This window comes from Lissotriton helveticus, chromosome 7 (genome assembly GCF_964261635.1).
Source record: "Lissotriton helveticus chromosome 7, aLisHel1.1, whole genome shotgun sequence".
NCBI lineage: Eukaryota > Metazoa > Chordata > Amphibia > Caudata > Salamandridae > Lissotriton > Lissotriton helveticus.
This window is the reverse complement of record NC_136068.1, coordinates 1,505,997,204-1,506,019,079: the sequence shown is the minus strand read 5'-3', so window position 1 is coordinate 1,506,019,079 and position 21,876 is coordinate 1,505,997,204. Positions and strand designations below refer to the sequence as shown.

The window sequence follows — 21,876 nt, the reverse complement described above, 5'->3', positions numbered from 1 at the left end:
ACCCGAAAACAGGCACTAAAGCGGCGATAAATCTATCGCCAGCCCTAGATAATATGCTGCATGGTTTCTTTCAGCCTATCTATCTAATAATTCCCACCAACCGAGAAGATATGTAGCCCCACTAATGATGTCAGCAAACTCATATTAATTGTATCTATTGAGGAAGTTGGGATTTTAATCTAGATTTTCTTACTCATCTCTAGAATACCAAATTCGGTTGACTGAACCTTTTTCCCTGTTCTAGAAGTATAAAGAAAGACCTTGCATTGATATCTATAAAACCGCATCCACATAAATCCAAATGAACTCAAAGGACCACTGACTACCACTGAAATTTTAAAGATTTATTACAAAGCCAAAAATAGTTGAACATACAAGCATCTCAGCAAAAGATACAAAAAGTAAACTAGCACTAATACAAACATAATCCTATGCAAGAGTCTTAGACGACTCAAGATAAAAAGCAAAGTTAATTCGAGTAACATCAGGCAACCAAGAACAGTCCCAGCTTGAAGTTTGGACTGCATGTACAAAAGGGAAAAAAATTATTGGTCTGTCCCTACGCTATTCTAAAGTGACATCCCTACATAACATTCCCATCAGACAAGAATAAAGGTGTCAGCGGTGAAGTCACTTTAGCTAGGCAGATAATCTACCATTGAACTCTTTCTAAGATGCTCCTTCTACACCTCGCTCTACCTCAGTTCCCAAGACACTCTCTCTCTACAGCTTACTACATGCTGCTCTGTCAATCCCCTCTCAAATTCTGCTCTCCACCCTCGGGTGCTATTCCTAATACAAAATCTCCAAATCAGTCGACACGCCCAGAGGTACACCCCTCTGACAGGTGAAGATCTTCGGAGTTTTCCAACATGGCACCTTTCGATCCAACGTCCGTTGATGTGACCTTGGGTCCCAGGCACCTTCTCGCTAAATGTTGCACTCCCAAATTCCTTGGCAGCTTTTCCTCCATCTGCGCCTACTATCCTAACTTTTAAACAATGGACTCTTCTACCTAATGAGCCTTGTGGCCTTGCACCTGCAAGCTGAAATACATGGGAACATCTCTGCAACCATTCGAAGTTACCATTTCATATTTTACTGAAGACAGCGTTCCCCAAGGAGAAAATCATTTCTTCTCCACTGAGGCTAACAAAAGAAAATATAGTTAGGCCTCTACGGCTTCAACATGTCTCAGGCCTCCGCACTTTTAAATGGATTTCTAACACGGCACAACGTTGCATTCTACTATTATAACATGTTAATTCTACTCTCAATGTGAGCATTAGCCTTCATTTAAAACCCTATATTAATTAGTTCAGTATTAAACACATATTTCACAGCATTTTATTAGCAATACGACATGTCTCATGTCATTACATTTCTACCTTAGGCAACGCTACATTTCAATAAAATCCTATTAGTCAGCCTAACGTTACGCGCTTGGGGTAACAAGGAACGCCCGGGAAGGGCTTACGCTGTTTTTTAACAATTCACAAGGGTAAAAGCTTTTTTTTTTTACTCACTGTATACTGTGCTCACGGTCCCATACTCCCCGGTCCACTGCCAATTGTTTGGTTTGCGTGGAGGGAGGCAGGGCAAGATCCGGGCTCCAGGAAGTGATTGACGACTTCCGGGCCGGATGACAATTAGCTGCCTGCAGCTGTCAGTCCAACCAACTGATAAACCCATGCACATCAAGACACGCAGCGGACGTGTGCAGCAGGCATGCCGCTGGTGCGCCGAAGGCGCGCCAAAGGCAAGCCCGTCTGCGCCCGTCCGCGGCCGACCGGGGCCAGGGGCTATGACCCCTGCTCATTTTTCCAATCAGGTCAGAAGATACAGCCCTAACTCATTGCACAAACTAAGAGGTAAGGTCCCATCACCCTGCCCTACTACGTGCAATCCACTAGATCAAAACTCAACATGCCCTCATTGCGTATTCCAGCTTCCCCCATCCTCCCATCCAAACCTACACAGCGAAGTATCCTCCTTCTAAACTGTAGATCCCTCCCCAAACACACCACTGAGATCTCACTGTTACTGAAAGAACATAGCCCTGACTCCCTGTTTTTAACTGAAACTTGGCTCCATCTCGAGTCAGACCCCGACATCGTCCAGGCCCTACCCAAAGGATACCAAATTGTGCGAGAAGATCGTACAACTGGAAGAGGAGACGGCTTAGCTATCATCTATAAAGAATGTTATAGCTGCCGCAGCTCCCCCTACCCAATATCCAACTGCGAGAGTCTTTCATTCGCCCTCGACTTCTCCCCCACCAGCACCCTGTCAGGGATACTTATATACCGTCCACCTGGGACTCTAGGAAAGTTCCTTAACTCCCTGTCATCCGCCATAGCCAACCTAGTCTGTAGCTCCTCTAACTTCACTCTCCTAGGAGATTTAAATATTCACTTCGACAACTCTTCAGACAACAATGCCCTAGAAATAATTTCCAGTCTTGCTGCACTCCAACTCCAACAATTAGTGTTGAAATCTACCCATTCTAAATGCCATCTCCTAGGCCCCCATCTTCACCAACTGTCCAGGTCTTTTAGTTGGAAACCCTCCCCCCCTGCCATGGACAGACCACTTTTTGATCCCTGCCTCCTGGGGATGCCCAGCTCCCCATCAAGCACCCAATATAGCTACCCGGAAGGAACGCAATTGGTCAAAACTCCCCCAAGCAGAATTGACAGTAACTTTAGACTCCTCCGGACCATCCTTCAATGCGGATCCCTCCGCAGCCAATGAGAACTTCAACAAGTGGATTTTAACACCTTCAATGCTATAGCAATTCCCCCCTGGTGCTGAACTGTGCAGATCCCCATTGTTCATGACGAGCTGAGCTGGTCATGAGCACACGAGCAGTGTACTGCATGACGAGCTGAGCTCGTCATGAGCATGGAAGGGGTTAAATTCTTTAGATTCTGTTCTCCCCACTAAAGTTACTAAACCGAAGCGCATCACCAAAAGCGCCCCTGGTACTCCCAGGACTTACGAGAAAAGAAACGCCAATGTAAAAAACTAGAGAGAAACTGTCGTCTAGACTACTCCCTCCCCAGAAAAATTGCGTACAGAACGGCGATAAAAACCTATAAAAATGAAATTAGAACTGGGCAAGCAGTTTTCTACGAGGGCAAAATCAATGCAGCCATCTCTAACCCAAGGAAATCTATAAAATCGCAAAAACCCTTCTCAAACTCTCTGAAAAACCTCAAAGCCCCCTCAACCCCCAATCCCGCTGTAACGACCTGGCAGAATTCTTCCATAATAAAATACAAACCATCTACACCACTTTCCCCCACACCAAAGCCCCAATTTCAGTAATCAACCCTCCTGAGCCACAACCCCACATCCCAGCGACACTCGCAAACATCCCCTTTCTTGACCCCTCCATGCTACAATCCATCATGCTCCAAGTAAAATCCGGATCTCCCAATGACCCAGCACCTCCACTCTCTCTGCTGGTAGTCACCGCGCACATCTTACCCACCATCCTGGAACTACTTAAAGCCTCGCTAGCCACCGGAATTGTCCCGCTTCCTTGGAAACGAGCCTTGGTCAGAGCCCTCCTATAGAAACCTACCCTAGATCCCAATATTCCAGGGAACTACCGACCAATCTCCCTGCTACCATGGCTTAGCAAGATTTTGGAAAAACACGTCAACAAGACTCTGACGGAGTTCCTAGAGACCTACTAGTTACTTGACCCTACTCAAACAGGATTCCGACCCACGCACGGGACTGAGACTGCCCTTATTAATGTGACAGAAGAGACAAGGAAGATCATGGATCTGCAAACCATAGCATACTACTGCAACGACTCACCAACCTAGGAGTCTCATCGAAAGCAATCTCATGGCTTGAATCCTTCTTGAAGGAGCGATCCTTCAAAGTTTTTGAGGGTGACACTGCTTCCAACAGCAAATCTCTCGATTGTGGTGTACCGCAGGGTTCTTCCTTAAGCCCTACGCTTTTTAACGTCTACATGAGCCCCTTGCTGAGATCGTCCGTCCCTTCGGGATAAAAATAGTCACCTATGCGGACGATACTCAGCTAGTGGTGGCTCTGAGTCACTCTCATTCCGGCCCCAACAATGTCAGGGACTGCCTGGAAGCAGTGACCTCCTGGATGACATCTTCCTGTTTCAAACTAAACGGAGACAAAACCGAGTTAATGCTACTAGGTCACCCCCCCATCCCAACATCAACCACCTCTAGCCCGCCTGCCTTGGACCCCCCCCGTGCCCAAGGACACAATAAAGAGCATTGGCATCTGGCTGGACAAGTCCCTCAATTTCAACCACCAAGTAGCAAAATTATCAGCGACCTGCTTCGGTTTACTCAGGCTCATCCGAAAAATCATTCCCCTCCTACCCTTTAATGCCAGACGGATCATCTAAGGTCTAATCCTGTCGCGTTTGGATTTTGGAAATGCCCTCTACCTAGGGGCCCCACAGTCCACCTTAAACAAGCTACAGGTCATCCAGAACTGTGCAGCACGTACCCTGCTTCAGATCGCACGTCGTACCCCAGTCAAAACAGAAGTCAGGAAGATCCATTGGCTCCCTGTCAGGGACAGAATCGCATTCAAGGGCCTGTCCATCGCACATCGAGCCTTATGGAAATCAGGCGCCACCATCAATCACGCCTTGTTCATTCCCTACCAACCAAACAGACAGCTTAGATCTACCTTCTCACACCTTTTCACAGTACCCAGGATCAAGAAGGTCAGATGTGGAGGACGTTCTTTCTCCCACAATACAGCCAAACTCTGGAACTCCTTACCCCCCCCCCCCCCACCTGCGTGCGGAACACAACCTGCTGTCCGTCCGGAAAAAGCTTAAATCCCAGCTGTTTATCACATAGACTAGACTCCTTCTGCCCTTTTACACGCATTTGTCCGCAGCGCTAGGACTCCTCAGGGTAGCTACCGCGCTTTACAAATGCTCTTTTCATTTTGTTTCATTAATTCATAACTATACTACATTAGTAGGCCCTCTAAATATGTGGGTGCTGACTACTTGGGACTATAATCCACCCCTACAAATTTCAAAATAACATGGCGCTCTCTCAGTTCCCCCCTTTGATGACCCGTGTCATCACACTCTACACCATCCTTTGGAAAGAACCGACTTAGACTGAGCTTGTTGCCGTTTTCCCCCTCCTGAGCGTTTCCATATTCTTCAGACTTTGATACTGACTGTCCTGCAGTCTCTCCATACGTCTCTCTTGCATTCACATTGATCTCTCCAATCGACTTGACCTGTACCACTTGTACGCTCTGACCATTCCCCACAATCCAATCACGCAACACACCACTATTATTATTGGTTTCAAGATATAACCAAGAATTCCCTTTCCAAGATTGGCAAACCAACTCCCAATCTTCCAAATCCCTTTCCAATCTTTTCCCAAACAGTTTATTCAGTCAAGTCCTCAATCTCATAATGAATCGCAGTAATGTTGCTTATATATTTCTCCAGATCCTTGCAATTGTCTGGTATATAAGTACAACATTCTTGGACCTTCAAAAGTTTACAGACTTTTGCTAGAAGGACGTCTAATTGAAGACGGTTTTGCAAAACCATAGTCCTCATCGACAACATCTCACCCTCAACCAACACTAAGGACTAAGCTGTATTCATAGATAATTTGTCCACAACAGTCGCCAACCTTCGGATCTTCACATCATTCAGAATCACTCCCACCATGGGTATCATTGCTCCAAAAACATCTCCCACTATGGCTCCTGCACTTTCACCTCGCTTCACTCTCACGTGTTGTCCTCCTTCTATAAGCTCAAAATCTTCCGTATGATAAATCTTAGGGAAAATGATCACTAAATAGCACGTTCCATACCACTTCTCAGGAAAACCACATAGGCATTCCTCCCACAGACGAAATGCACCGTCGGAATCACTTGCACCACACCTTGCAAAAAGTCCTTTGCATAATATTCTAGACTGAATTTATGGCCGCACGTAGTGTGACCTACATTGACATTCTCTTAATATGGTTGTGGTGGGGAACATCCTTTACAACGCAACTTTTACCACGCAGTGCCTTTACGACGCAACTTTTACAACGCAAACCATTACAACGCATTGCGCTGGGGGGCGCTCTAGGATAGGGAAAGCACTATGCGTTGTAAAGGCATGCGTTGTGAAAACCGCGTTGTAAAGGCATGCGATGTAAATGCATGCGTTGTAATGTCATACATCCGGTTGTGGTCGATGAATGCACAACTTCCCTTTCTGTATTTCATCTAAAGCTATTGGACCAAAACTCCCTTTAGTCTTGTGCAACCTTTCCTCATCTGTCCAATCCACTTTACCTTGTCCTGAATTTCGCAACTGTTTTTGTTTTCGGTATCGCATATGCTGTATCCAACTCCTGGGTCAGAATAAAATACGTTCCAAGCCTGTCCTCTAACTTATAATAATCATACTTATTCAAAAGCTTATATGCCGTTACTTCAGGAAGCACCGCATCATAATTCGAAAAGAAATACTCAAAATGGTTATGACCATAAAATATGCTAAGCAACAAACTGCATGAAATTCCATAAGTCAATGGGAGATAATGGCATCTAATACCCTCGTCTACAGAAGCAGGCAATTGCATACACACATAGCAATCTTTCGCATCCATCCCATCAATGTACTCATACAACAACTTTGCATACGCATTAGGCTTGAAATTTCCCTTGGACTCTCTTCTAGCAGCAAAGCTCTGTCACGTCCTACCTTTACTTCTTCTTTGCTAGGAGTAGTAGGTGTAGGTGTACCCTCAACCTCTACTGCCTGCTCATGTGGTGCCAAGTATGGGACTACAACGACTAAAACAATGAAGAGTATTACTCCTCCTACAAGTGTGCCTACAATGCACCTAGCTCTATGATTCGGGTTCCCAGCCTCCATGGTCTCAGGACTTGCTTCTCGAAACCGTCGTTCTGCAACAGTATTCAAAGCCTCTTTCTTCCTTCTTTACAATTGAAACACTCGATCCACACCTCAGAGGCTGAAAATCCCATTTGATTTCAGTTCCTTATTTACAGCAACAACAGACAACCCTAACTCTACTCCGTCCTCTATGGGAAGTCCCTAAATTTCTTCTTCTTCCACTCGGACCTAAGTAAATTACAGCGAATATTTACAACAGTCTCATTCATCAATAATAAGGCTTGTCCCAACCGCTTCTAACACATATTCCAAGAGTTCAAGACGAATAACAATGGATTCTTGAGCTGAAATTTCAGGGCCAAATGTAGGAAAAAGCAATCTACTCAAAATCAAATGCCGAATTCTGCTTAAAATCGGAGGATCCGGAACAGTGATGGTCAGTACCCCTTCGAGTCCTGGTACCAACAACAACACGTCCAACTTGATGTTAGGACTGTTACTGATCACCGTCACTGCGCTCACATATCCCGATCTCAGTATGCCTGGCATCAGTCACCGGGTAGGTCCACTCAGGGGTCGCATATCTCTGGCAAGGCACTCTCTTTCGCATTGATCTTCTTAATCCCTCACAAGTTTGCTCTTCCCTTCCTCCGTCTGATTGGGACACCTCAGACACCGAGGCAAGATCTCTCTCGGAAACCAGCCTCAGGTTCAATCGCCTTTGTCTTTCTGGCCACTGTTCCCCTGCTCTGCTGGTCCCCCTGTTCTCGACCTGCTTACTTTGTGCACTGTTCTCTTCAGCTGAGTTCGGCTTTGGGTCACTTTCACAGTCACTTCCTCTTCCAGAGACTGATTCCAATTCAACTTCGCTATGACTCCCTTCAACTTGATCCGGTGAGTCACTAGCTTCTCCAGAGACCCTCACAGCTTGGCTTGTCCCCTCCTGTGGCCTTACCACTGCAGCTGGATTTTCATCAAGGAGAGGAGCTGTTTCTTCCAAGGGTGCTGGAACTCGACGGAGGTGCGAAGCATGCACCCAATTCGGTAGCCCACCACACTTCACAGCAGTGTTCCTTATAAGGATGGCTTAGTAGGGCCCCTTCCAACGAGCATCCAAACAGCTTTTCCTCACGTGCTTCCGAACCAACACCCAGTCCCCCGGACTCAGGTCGTGACAGAGATCACTGGAAGCCGGAACCACAGCAGCCTGCACCTGATGGGACACAGAACGGATGACATCAACGAGTCCCTTGCAATAATCAAGGATCAGACCATCTGTGATACTCAGCAAAGCTGTTGACAGCACCGCTGGTAACCTCATTGCCCTCCCTATCAGTACTTCATGAGGCGAAAGACCTGTTCTCCTGTCTGGGGTACTGCGCATACTAATCAGCACCAAAGGCAAGGCATCAGGCCACTTAAGGGACGTGGAGGAACACAGTTTCGCCATCTGAGCTTTCAAAGTTCCGTTGATCTGCTCCACTATCCCAGAAGCCTCTGGACGATAACTACAGTGGAGCCTTTGATCAATGTTCAATGCCGTACAAATCATCATCATCATTCGTGACCTCACTATGGAAGTGAGTTCCTCTGTCCGGGACCCCGAACCTAGGCACTAGTTCCCTCAACAATCGCTCTGCTACTGTAAGTGTGTCGCACCTGCGCGTCGGGTATGCCTCCACCCACCCAACACACACACCACCACTAAAATGTACCTCAAGTGATTGCATCTGGGCATCTCGATAAAATCCAATTGCATCTGGTTGAATGGCCCCCCGACCTCCCAATGTGACTCATGGTGACTGCCGTTCTTTTCCCAACATTCATTTGTTGATATGTAACACACCTTTGACATACAGCTTCGGCCACTGCACGAAACTTTGGAGTTTTTGTCTGAACACTCGGATCATCGCATCTCTTCCCAAGTGAACTGCACCATGAATTTGCCCCGCCATCGGACTCAACAGCTCATCCGGCAACACCGCCCTTCCATCAGACGAGACCCAAATCTCCACATCTCCTTTCACACAGCCTGAATTTATCCACACATTTTTCTCATGTTCGGACACTTGTTCTTGCATACATCTGAGCTCATCCCAAGTATCGGCCATGGCAAGCATCATGTCTAACTCAGTTCTTTCCTCGCATCCTTCTATCTCCTGTTCAGTAAATGAATAACCGTGCTCAGCACAGAATTGTGCAACTTCGTCCGCATAGCGATTTCCAAGTGATACGAAATCTGTTCCTTTACCGTGAGCCGTGCACTTTACAACAGAAATTTCTAAGGGTTCCTGTAAAGCTTCTAAAAGCAGCCTAACAAATTCTCCATTCTGGATTGGTGTTCCTGATGAAGTCATGTACCCTCTCTGAGACCATAACTGTCCATAGTCATGAACTACACCAAACCCGTATTGGCTGTTGGTATAAATGCTAATCCGAATTCCCTCTACGGCCAAGCAGGCACGTGTCAAAGCTATAAGTTCAGTCACCTGAGCAGAGTATACTCCTTCCAGGCATGCAGCTTCGACAACTCCTGAAATGGTGCATACAGCAAATGCTGCTCTCAACTGACCAACACTGTCTCTTACACATGAACCATCGACAAAGAAAGTTTCATCAGGGTCAAGAAATGGCTCATCAACAATGTCAGGTCTCGGTTTGGTGCAAAGTTCAGCCACATCAAGACAATCATGGTCCTCACAATCTTCATCAAGCGTATTTGGCAATGGCATCAAGGTAGCAGGATTCAAAAAACAAAGCACCACTTAAGGGTCACATTCTTCACAGCAAGTATAACCTGCTCGTAGTGTGTGAGCCTGTTATTCGTCAATGCTGTGTGTTGGTCCTGGTCATCAACAGTTCAACAGAATGTGGTACAAAAACAGTCAATGCTTTCACACCATTCAATGCTGACACCTGTTGCCGCAACAGATTTCAGACATTCGGGCAACACTGAAGCTACTGGATCTAAAGTAGCTGAGAAATAAGCAACTGGTCTACGGACACCTCCGTGCTCCTGAACTAAGACTGCTAATGCACAACCCTCTCATTCGCAGCAGGACAGTGAAAAAGACTTATTGTAGTCGGGCATTCCCAGGGCCGGAGCACGACAAAGGTCCTCTCGCAACTCACATGGTACCGGATCACTCACATCCTTGTGCGTCAGTCTCTGCAAAGGCTTTGCCTTCAGTGAAAAGTTGGCAATCCACTGGCGACAGTAGCCAACCATCCCTAAGAACATCCTGATCTCCCTCTGAGTGGAAGGCACCGTCATTGTCAATATTGCCTCTATCCTATCTGGTGACACTTTCCTTTTCCCCTTCTCTATCTTGTGTCCCAAATACTGCACCTCATTCAAACAGTATTGTAACTTATTTGGCGAGACCTTGTGTCCGTTCTCTGCCAAATGGTTCAGTAGAGCAATGGTATCAATCCTGCATGCATCTTCGGTCTCTGACGCAACAAGGCTATGTACTGGACAAGAACCGAGTTTTGAGGCAGCACTATACTCTCAAGATTCTTTTTCAAAATCTGATTAAATATTGATGGACTCTCTGTGTACGCCTGAGGGATATGATACCACGTTAAGACCCTGTTTTTCAGCCTGAAAGCAAATAAAAATTGGCTATCCTCATGCAAAGGTATTGAAAAAAAAGCCTGACAAAGGTCTATCACAGTAAATCACTCAGCTTGGCACGGAATCTGAAACAAGATCACAGATGAATTCGGTACCACTGGACAACATGGAACAACTATGTTGTTCACCCGGCGAAGATCCTGTACAATCCTGAACTTCCCACTTGGTTTCTGCAATCCCATTATTGGCGAGTTATATGGACTCCCCAATAGAGTCGTCCCCATTTCCCTTTTTCTGTCCATTTTGTTTCCTCCCTAAGGTACCTCCTTTGTCTGCCGATTGCATCTGAACCATCATCAGCTTGTCCTTGAGCTTTTTGTGGTTCGAGTCTATTTCATCGCTACAGTATCGAGCATATCTCAAAATCTCATCCAGCGGTTTATTCTGCCAACAACTTAAATGTTGCTGGATCATACGACAAATATCAGGCGTCAACTCTAGAACGAACTTTGCCACAAACTGTCCCATGTCCCTAGGATTCATCACATCTAACCCACTGTACTGCTTAAAGACCTGTAACAATCTCTCATAGTACTCATGAACGGTCTCCTTAGGCTCCTGAGTCGTCCGTTCTATTTTCACCCAATCTATATCCTGCTTGTATTTTTTCATTACAAGAGGTGAGGGTCCATTTGTGGCAGCATCTCGCTCTAGCTCCACAATGGGCCATTCAACAACGACCTTGAATGCTATCCACAAATCTCCTGGAACAACGATGTCAAACAAGGTGTTCAAGTCAATCCACAGTACCTTTCAGATCTTAACAAACCTCTCTACCAGCTTGTACCACTCAACTTCGTTCTCTCTCAGCTTTGGGAAATCATTTGTAAAGGCAGCCAAATTTCCCCTACTCTAGGGCACATGCACATATGCCCCATGGGCCTCCTCCCGCAAAGGGTATGCCTCAATTCCAGCCATTCCTCCTCCCGCAGGGGGTGTCTCAATAGTACTTCTTCTCACAATCTTTTTCTTTCACCACCTTTCTTCCCATTTGTCAAGCCTACTCCACGCTCGTATCCCTATAATCAGTTCCCGAATGTGAGTTTTTAATCCAATCACTCTTTTCTCTTCCAAATCCTGGTCAGTATATTGCAGCCTGTGATTACCCTGAAACATTTTTGTCTTAGACAGGTCCACCTCATATTTGTCTGCTAATTCAGTCAGTTTCTCGTGGGACGATGTAGCTTTCCGAGTCACATCCTTCGCCAGGAACAGCAACTCATCTGGTTCATAGAGCCCAATCCTTTCTATGGACAAGTTTCCTTCAACAATCTCACCCACCTCTGCTTTCAATCGCATCACATCAATTCTTTTTGCTTTTATTGCACCACTTGATTCCCTGGACTCATTGTCCTGTCCCCTGCTTCTACAGATTTTAGGGGTGTTAGGAGGAACTGTTCTATTTCCAGTATTCCCATGGTCCGATCCCTCTCTTATCCTGTCACTTTTAGCCCTTTCAACTGACTCCCATGTCCTCAAGTCCGGCCTCAACTCCCCTATAGATTTTGGTCTCGGGCCCCTCAAATCCATTGGTCCCCTTGACGAGTCTGCAGTGGCTGGTAAAGGGGTACTTGATTCTACAGGCCTTGGCATTTGACTCAGTCTGTCCACCACACTGTTCCTCTCGCATCTGCTCTGGATTGTACACTGATACTTTGGGGACAATAGTGACCGGTACTGTAAGAGCATCCGGCAACCTCTGAGTACTGACACCTTCTACATTCTGTCCCTCTCCTGCCGAGAGCGTTCCCACCACCTCAGTTCTAGGGGGGACTTGCAGTACCCTCACTTCCTCTACCGGGGCCGACTTCTCCTCCCCGGCCTCTAAATTGTATGGGGGTGGTCTCTCTGATAACAGCCTTTCTATCAAGCTATCATTCGTGTCACTGTCATCATCCTCAGTGCTCTTTCTCTGCGCTCCCTCAATCGTCTGTATACTACATCTTTTTTCCAAAGCATCCCACCTCGCGTCTTGGACGGCCCTGACTGATCTCTTCACTCTTTCCTGTCGCCTGTATCTGTTCCTTTCGTGCGCCGCCCTGATCCATCCATTCAATGCCTTAAACTGTGTCGGTCTACGCAGAGGTTGCAAATAAGCCATAATCGCTTTCAACTGATACAACACATCCAGGCTGAACGTCCCGTACCTAGGGAACGTCAACTCCTCATTTCCATCTGTCATTTTTGCCCAGTTCTCGAGCCCTAATATAGTGTGCAACCCAACATTTGTAGCCATATAATGAACTGCAGTATCCTCGGGTGGGGCCTCTTCTCCTCCCCGAGGTTCTAACCTTTTCTCTTTTCGAAACAAATCTCGCAAAACTTTAAAACATTTAATGATGAAACCCAGCGTCTCTTCTCCCGCAGCGCTCTTTTTACTTCCTGATGAAACTCCACCAATCACAGCGCGGCTTCACACTAACCGCCCTATCCCAGCGTGGCACCATCTGAGGTCACTCGCCTCCGCGGCGCAGCAGTTCCCCTCCTTCACCATCCATTTCTCACTCACACAAACGCCCCAAACATACACTGAAATGATCACTTCTGACCAAGCAACCACTTCGCTGACTGTACGTCCACAGTCTGACTGTACGTCCACAGTCGTGTAATTGTCACCAAACTGGCAACTGTCTGTCCAGGAAACGACCGGACAATCACCTCCACTGATAGGTCTCAAGCACACAGCAACTCACGACCAGCGTCAGTTACTCACGCACTCACATATTCGTTCCCCCTATCTCGGTCCAGCGGGCAATCGATGGTACCTCACGATTCCCTCAACAATGGTCGACAATTACTCTAGGTGTGCGGTACACCTGACCCACTGAAGCTACTTCGTATCCTGTTCTAGATCAGATCTTTCCCTAATCTGCAAAGGGAACCATCCTCTGGCTACCAACTGAGGAAGTTGGGATTTTAATCTAGATTTTCTTACTCATCTCTAGAATCCCAAATCCGGTCGGCTGAACCTTTTTCCCTGTTCTAGAAGTATAAAGAAAGACCTTGCATTGATATCTATAAATCCGCATCCACATAAATCCAAATGAACTCAAAGGACCACTGACTACCACTGAAATTTTAAAGATATATTACAAAGCCAAAAATAGTTGAACATACAAGCATCTCAGCAAAAGATTCAAAAATTAAACTGGCACTAATACAAACATAATCCTAAGCAAGAGTTTTGGAAGACTCAAGATAAAAAGCTTAGTTAATTTGAGTAACATCAGGCAACCAAGAACAGTCCCAGCTTGAAGTTTCGACTGCATTTACAAAAGGGAAAACAAATATTGGTCTGTCCCTACGCTATTCTAAAGTGACATCCCTACATAACATTCCCATCAGACAAGAATAAAGGTGTCAGCGGTGAAGTCTTCCAAAGAAGTATCTTCACTTTAGCTAGGCAGATCATCTACCATTGAGCTCGTTATAAGACGCTCCTTCTACACCTCACTCTACCTAAGTTGCCAAGACACTCTCTCTCTACAGCTTACTACATCCTGCTCTGTCAATCTGCTCTCCACCCTCGGGTGCTGTCCCTAATACAGAATCCCAAAATCCGTTGACACTCCCAGAGGTACACCCTTCTGGCAGGTGAAGATCTTTGGAGTTTTCCAACATGGCACCTTTCCATCCAGCGTCCGTTGATGTGTCCTTGTGTAACAGGCACCTTCTCGCTAAATGTTGCACTCGCAAATTCCTTGCCAGCTTTTCCTCCATCCGCGCCTACTATCCTAACTTTTAAACAATGGACTCTTCTACCTAACGAGCCTTGTGGACTTGCACCTGCAAGCTGAAATACATGGGAACATTTCTGCAACCATTCGAAGTGACCATTTCATATTTTACTGAGGACAGCTTTCCCCAAGGAGAAAAACATTTCTTCTCGACTATGGCTAACAAAAGAAAATATAGTTAGGCCTCTACAGCTTCAACATGTCTCAGGCCTCTGCACTTTTAAATGCATTTCTAACACGGCACAACGTTGCATTCTACTATTATAGCACGTTAATTATACTCTCAATCTGAGCATTAGCCTTCATTTAAAACCCTATATTAATTCTTTCAGTATTAATCACATATTTCACAGCATTTCATTAGCAATACGACATTTCTACCTTAGGCATCGCTACGTTTCAATAAAACCCTATTAGTCTCTGATTAATAAACACATATATCATGCTGTTTCTCAGCCTAATGTTACATAACTATACTACATCAGTAGGCCCTCTAAATATGCGGGTGCTGACTACTTGGGACTATAATGCACCCCTACAAATTTCAAAATAACATGGAGCTCTCTCACATTCACAAAGAAACTGGAGTAAATGCACAGAATGGACCTTGAGCCACTGGATGGGGCATTCTGCTTTCACATTTAAGGGACGCCTATGGTAAACCTGAGACTTAAACATAATTATTTTAGCATTAGGGTGAAACTGGCCAGAAATCTAAGAGAACAACGCCATAGAAATTAGGGGTGTGCATGAGCCTCTGATTTCCTAAGTAACTTTTACTCCCCTACATCAATTTAATTGAAATCATGGTAGTGAGAGATTTACCTCCAGCAGTTCATCATAAGTGATGAAAAAGAACTTGCTTCTGTCCTTCATTTCCATCCACCCTTGAACATGATCAAACCAGGAACCAAAGGGCACTGAGGAATCACAAAGTGAAAGTTAACACGATGCAATATACTGTCATTCTACTCCAGCTCTTCATCATAACAAACTATTATTTGAACTTGTATTGCCATTTATGTATTAACACTTTGCAACAGGTTTGTGTCACAGAAATGACACAAAGGACTGCAATACGTAATTACTTGGGATTCACTTTTCAGCACACAACTTTTTTATTTCCACAGGATAGTTGCCTGAAAAAATTGGAAAGCTGCACGCTGTGCTGTTTGGAATTAGTTTGTGTCAAGGGGACATGAATGGTACATCAGCGTTCCCATGTAACCACGATGGTTTTTGATGCAAAGACCTATCTCCTATCAATAGTAGACAGGGTTTTGCACCCGAAAAAAATGCCTCTTTCAGGCAAGTGTTAAAAAAGGAGAAATGTTTTTCTTTCTCCAACTTTTTCTGATGTTGCATGTGTGCTACGATGTACAGCACACATCCAAGGTGGCAAAAGAATGTTTAGACATAGTATTTTGTAATATAAGGCCATCCTGTCAGCATAAAACCTATGCTAGAAATCAGGCAGACACATTTGCAATGTTGTACAATAGCATGCACTACACACGGCAGGCTGTTTCCACGCCAGCACCAGGGCAGAGAGCAGCAAGGCCAGATCTCAGTAAATATAACCTCTCATGCAAAGAAGCACAGAAACTTTGGATGCCGTATTTCATGATTTATTATTAAATTTACCAAAGAGTTGCTCTTGTGTTATACATGGAGAAAGAACCCTCTGCTGTACTGTACTGCAAGTAAATGAATAGTTCCATGCCCATCTAGAGGAACGTGACTGAGGGTCGCCCATGTTCCTTTATACACTCATAGAATTTTGATCACTCCCTATCCCTGACTTCTCCACCAGAGCTCAATCTGACCTTGACCCCAGTACTCACAACACAAGGCTCTCTCCAGTGCACGAGCATTGCTAAAAAGAGGACTCAGCCAGGACACAATCACTCTTAAACCCTGATTTATCCTCTGAATTCCACACCAGTGCTCAGTCTGACCCCAACTTTGGCACACACAACACACTTCCACTGCGGTCAATGCTCAACCGTGGATGGGATCCCCTCCCAACTCCGGAAGAATGCAGAGAGTCCCAGTCCATGACTCTCTCACCATGGCTCAATGATTGCCTTTGACCCGGGCACCAACAACACACTGTGCAGGGTTTGACCCTGTCTATATCTTTCCGCACCCGGTCACTTCAGCCCATTGTGAAGCAATACCTCTGCCACGGACAGTGCTCATCCACTCATCCACCTTCAACACGGATGAGTTCCTCTCCCCTCGAACAAGTAGAGGGCTAAGAGAACGGGCACACTTGCGTCACTAATCTGCACCCAACCCCCCAGAGCAGTGCCCAGGAAGGAAACTCAGGATAGTGGCGACCTCACAACTCATTCCGTCCACATCCAATCCACCGCTCCTCAGAAGCATACGTCCGACCCACTAACAGAGAAACTCGAATATCTACACTACTCGCTGAATGCACCACGGTGACCATATACTACAATGTCAAGTTCCTAATACAAGCCAACAATGACAATCTAGAGTCTTTTGACGCCCTCTTCCCCGCTCTCCGGAATGCACCATCTCGCGCAACCCCCCAGCCCGACCCTTCACCCTTGCCAGAAGAACCATACCCACCCTCCGAACCCACCTACCGCCCTCGTACACTCTAGACACCACTCGTTCCTCTCGTTATGTGACACCCCGCACACCGCCCTCTGGAAGAACGCGGCCCCTCCACGTACTTCGTCCAGCTCCCACACCCCACCGACTCCTACCTCGTCTGTACTCCCCAACAACCTCAAGCGCACACCTCCATGTGACACCCTCCCCACACCCACCAAGGAGAATAGGACCTCTCCTCCTCCCATCGCAAGCTCTCCTCACCTCCAGACACACAACGGGCCGACATTCCCAAGCAACGCCTCTTACCTCCAGACACACAAGTGGGCCGACACTCCCGAACAACCCCACCTACCCCCGCCATGCAACTTCACCCCCAGAGAGTACAGGTCCTCCATACCGCCTAACTCCCCCAGAGTGAACTCCTACACCACCAGCTCACAACAGAGAGCTCCCATAGTCCTCCCTCAGAAAGGGATCACAATCCCCTCCCCAGAACTTCTCAGAGGTCCAAAAGAACTAGTGAGCCTTTGTCCGAGAGTAAGGCGGTGGTCCTCACCTACCCGAACGACAAGCTCAGGACTATCACCCTACAATCCAAAATACAGGTGATCACCGGGCTAGTAAGAGAACAAGAATCACCAAAATCACCTAGACCACCGACCACCCGCACAATCATCCCTGGGCCCCCCCTTAAAAAGACTCCCATAGCAGAGACGACTCCCACAAACTGTTTGCTCATTAACTGCAGATCAGTCATCAAACATGCCACCGAACTAGAAGAATCCATCCTCACCCATGACGTTGACATAGCATATATCACTGAAACCTGGCTCAAGGACTCCTCCCTACCCCTCCTGGACACTCTCGTCCCCCCAGGCTTCTTAATCACTCGCAAACACAGAAAAGACCAAAGAGGAGGAGGCATAGCAATCATCCACAGAGACAATATCTCCATGTCAGAGGCAGACTCCTTCAACTACAACACCTTTGAAGTTGCCTAACTGGCACCGTTGGTACAAGCAACAGGGAAACTGCCACCACTGGTACAAGCAACAAAGAATCACTAACGTGTCAGCTCATCTACCACCCCCTGGGCAACTCAGCTGCTTTCACTGAACACCTGTCCGACCTGATTGCCCACTGCTCACTTCAAGATACGAACAACCTAATTCTAGGCAACCTCAACCTTCACTGGAATGACGTTAACAATCCGCCAGTACGCAACCTGAATGAGCTACTTCTCAACAACAACCTCAAACAACACTGCACAGAAGAGACCCATAACAAAGGTTCAATCCATGATGCCATTATCGCCAAACAAGACTTAGTGACGATAACTCACATCTTACCCGTGGACTGGTCTGACCACCACTTAATCGTCTTCCACCTCACCCAGCCAGTTACCCTACAACCACACATCCGCAAACAGCCCAAATGGACCAGAAACCTCACCCAGGTCAACATGACTGACTTGAAGAAAAAAGTCAATGCACAACTCAGCATCCCCACGGATGGTCTAACCACGACAGAACTCACGGACCATTACAACACATCCATGGCATCCATTCTAGATCAGATGGCCCCCCTGAAACTAAAAAAACCCAGAAACATCCCATCCAGATCCTGGTTCAATACGGAAGTTAACAATGAAAGGAGACAACTTAGAGTCACAGAAAGACTCTGGAGAAAGAACCCCTCCACGTGCCTACTTGAACAACTCAAAGCAGCTAGAAGAAAATACAAAAAACACATCAATAACGTTAAATCAATTTCTTCACGCCGCCCTGGACAATGCTAAAAACAGGCCTTACGAACTGTTCAAAATCATCAAGCAGCAAACCTCCAAGCCCCTCGCATCCTCTACCCAGGCCTCCAAGGAACTGTGTGAAAACTTTGCCACCTTCTTTGAAGAAACAATCTCCAAGATTGAGCACTCAATAGATACAGACACCAACGCCAACTCCACATGCGTAGGCCCGCCCCCAGTCGCAATGGAAAACAGTGGCCGGCTACACACGAATGAGTGGAAATCCTTCAATCCCAACTCAGAAGCCGAGATTATCAAGCTAATCTCCACCTCCAATACTGCTTCTCACACCGTCGAACCTACACCATTCCAACTGACCAAAGACCTCAAACTTTCAGTAGCCCCGTTCTGGTGCAGGATCACTAACAGCTCCTTGAGAACCGGAAGCATACCTGACTGCCTTAAATCAGGCCAAGGAACGCTAATAATTAAGAAACCAGGCCTTGACTGCACAGACCTAAACAACTTCAGACCCGCCTCCAATCTCCAAACGCAAAGATCCCCTTCCACCTATACACTGATGACACCCAGATCTATCTAGAAACCACCTCCCCAGACGACATTTCCAGACTAAATAACACTATTAAAGAAATTCAACAATGGCTGTCCCAAACCACCTCAAACTCAATCAAGTCAAAACCGAGTTCCTCCTAATCTCCAGCAAGGAAGAGAACCAACAAATTGCAGAATGGCTCAAGGATATGGATTATCTAAGCAGCACTCCCACTATGGCGAACTCAGTAAAATCTCTGGGAATCTCTCTTGATCCAAAACTGGAAATGACCCACCACATCAAAAACTCCTCAAAGACTGCCTTCCTTAACCTGAAATGTCCCCACAAAATTAAACCATTCATCCCTACCAAAGACCTCAAACAAGCTACACAAGCACTGGTGCTATCCAGATTAGACTAGGGTAACGCAACCCTAACCGGCACTGGTAAAGCCCACCTAGCTCCCCTCAAAACAACCCTCAACGCGGCAGCCAGAATGGTCACTGGAATCAAGAAATATGATCACATCTCACCAGCCCTAAGAGAACTAAAATGGCTCCCTGTGGAACAGAGGACCAACTTTAAAACTGCCTGCCTCACACACAAAGCCCTACACACAGGAAAACCAGACTACCTGGCCGCCAAACTTAAGGGGGCTGGCCAAACAAGAAACCTTAGGAATTTCACCTCCCTCCTTCTCATCCCCATGAAAGCATGCAAACAAAAAAAACGCGGCCAGCTCATTTGCCGGAAACGCGCCCAAAATCTGGAACTCCATCCCAGCAGATATCAGGACCACCCCGTCCTTCACAAAATTCTAAAAACTCCTAAAAGGCCTCCTCCTCAACCTCTCCCTCCCAAACGGATAGCTGCCACCTCCACGCCAATCGTACTGATCCACGAAAGTCCACCACCAAACAAATGGGCCCGGCATGCGAGACTGCTGCTAAACTCTTGCACTACCCCAAGAATGCATTCAATGAAGCTACCTGAGGACCCATCTACTTCCTCATGAATCCACAGCACTCATTGAATCCAGAATCCCTATGTTTAAGACTCCTCTACTATTGTAATTTCTTAAATCACACTTTTGTAAAGTGCTCCGATACCCTCGGGTCAGGTCAGCGCTATATGAAACTCCTAAAATAAATAAATAAAATAAATAGGCAACTTGCAATACCCTTTAACGTATGGCATGCAATACACATGGTCACATCATTACTCTTCCTGTAAGCCACTTAAATCCTTGAGGGCAGATTTACAAGCCCCTTGTGCCACCGATGCGTCACTGTTTTGTGTCGTACAGGTGGCGCATTTTACTGCTCCATATTTACAAGGACAGGAAAAGCCACCGTGTGTGACTTTTTCTCTCCTTGTAAATATGTCCCCTTTGTACCCAGCACTTTGCATGAAAGGGGTGTTCCATGGGAGTTGCTGTGGGTGTTGCCACGCAACACCCATGGAACCAGACACATTTCCAGGGGTGGCGTAGGGAGACGCAACGAGGAGATATGTATTCGATACTCCTCATTTTCTTTCCTTTTGCATTCTGAAGCACACAGAGAAAGAGGAAATCACCTCTAATTGTTTTTCAACTTCTATGTGTGCTAATGCAGCACACATAGAAGTTGAAAAACGGCATTTCAGATTGTTTTTGTGCTGGAAGGGAACCCTTACTGAACAAAAACAATCTCCCCACGACCCAGGCCTCCATGCACCATGGTGCAAAGGTGGCTGCGCCAGCGCATGGCAGCAGTTTGTGCGCCAGCGCATGTGGAAGCACAGAGATGCGACATATTGTTTTAAATATGTTGCATCCCTGTGCTTTGAAGGTGACTCAGTGTGGCTTGCAGGACGCACTGAGTCCGTTTCTTTTAAATCTGCCCCTTGGTGTTTTGCTCTTTCATATGAAAGAAACACTATAGCTGCACACATAAAGGATGAAATTAGAATCTGTAAAATTAAAAACACCAAATAGCAGTTAGTGTTATATTGTAAAAAAAAACAACCAGTTTAACATAAAAGGACTGTAAAACACCAAATAGCAGATAAGTAGTAGCATGCATATATATACTTTCTTTCGTGTAATTAAGCATGTGCAAAAATAGATATGTTATCATAAACCTCTCCTTTCTGCTGATCATTGTTTATTTTAGAAAAAAAGACCATATTAATGATCTGCGATCTGCTTTTCACGTTGCTTGCTGGAGTTGACAGTAAGCATTATCATGTCACAATTCAGCTGTCATAAGTTATTACGGATGGGTAGCTACATCATTTTCTTATTGCAGGATATTAGACACTTTTTTATATTAGGATTGCAGACTTTCATATACTATGAAGTCATTAACTGACTTGAGGTTTCCAGGATTTTGGTAGAGAAATGAATGGCACTTCCAAGTTCTTATAAGAGCTTATAAGAGAAGTGCAGATTATACAGCATAATGCAGTGGATCACATTTATATTAAAAATGAAACAAAATGCTAGGACTATTGAGTAGCAATTTGCAATTTACCACAGTACTGTAGTTAAAATATCGAGGACAAAACTGTTGAGGAGGAAGGTAATGTATGTAAATTTAGATTAGCTATTCTTAATTCTACACGAATGCACTGATGTACTTTAAAGAAATATATATTGTCACGGTACAAATGTGTAGAGCTAAGTAAAGTAAACATATACTTACATATAAATACCTACCTGTC

General features: G+C 45.8%; 1 protein-coding gene across 1 annotated transcript in view; it reads right to left on the bottom strand.

Annotated features, from left to right (window-relative positions):
• LOC144767505 (sulfotransferase 2B1-like) overlaps positions 1 to 21,876 on the bottom strand; it is a 565,054-nt gene that overhangs the window by 130,729 nt on the left and 412,449 nt on the right. Inside the window, exon 6 of the mRNA XM_078650923.1 lies at positions 15,107 to 15,201. Within this exon, the coding sequence (XP_078507049.1) occupies positions 15,107 to 15,201 (95 nt within the window). The remainder of the gene's footprint in view (positions 1 to 15,106; positions 15,202 to 21,876) is intronic.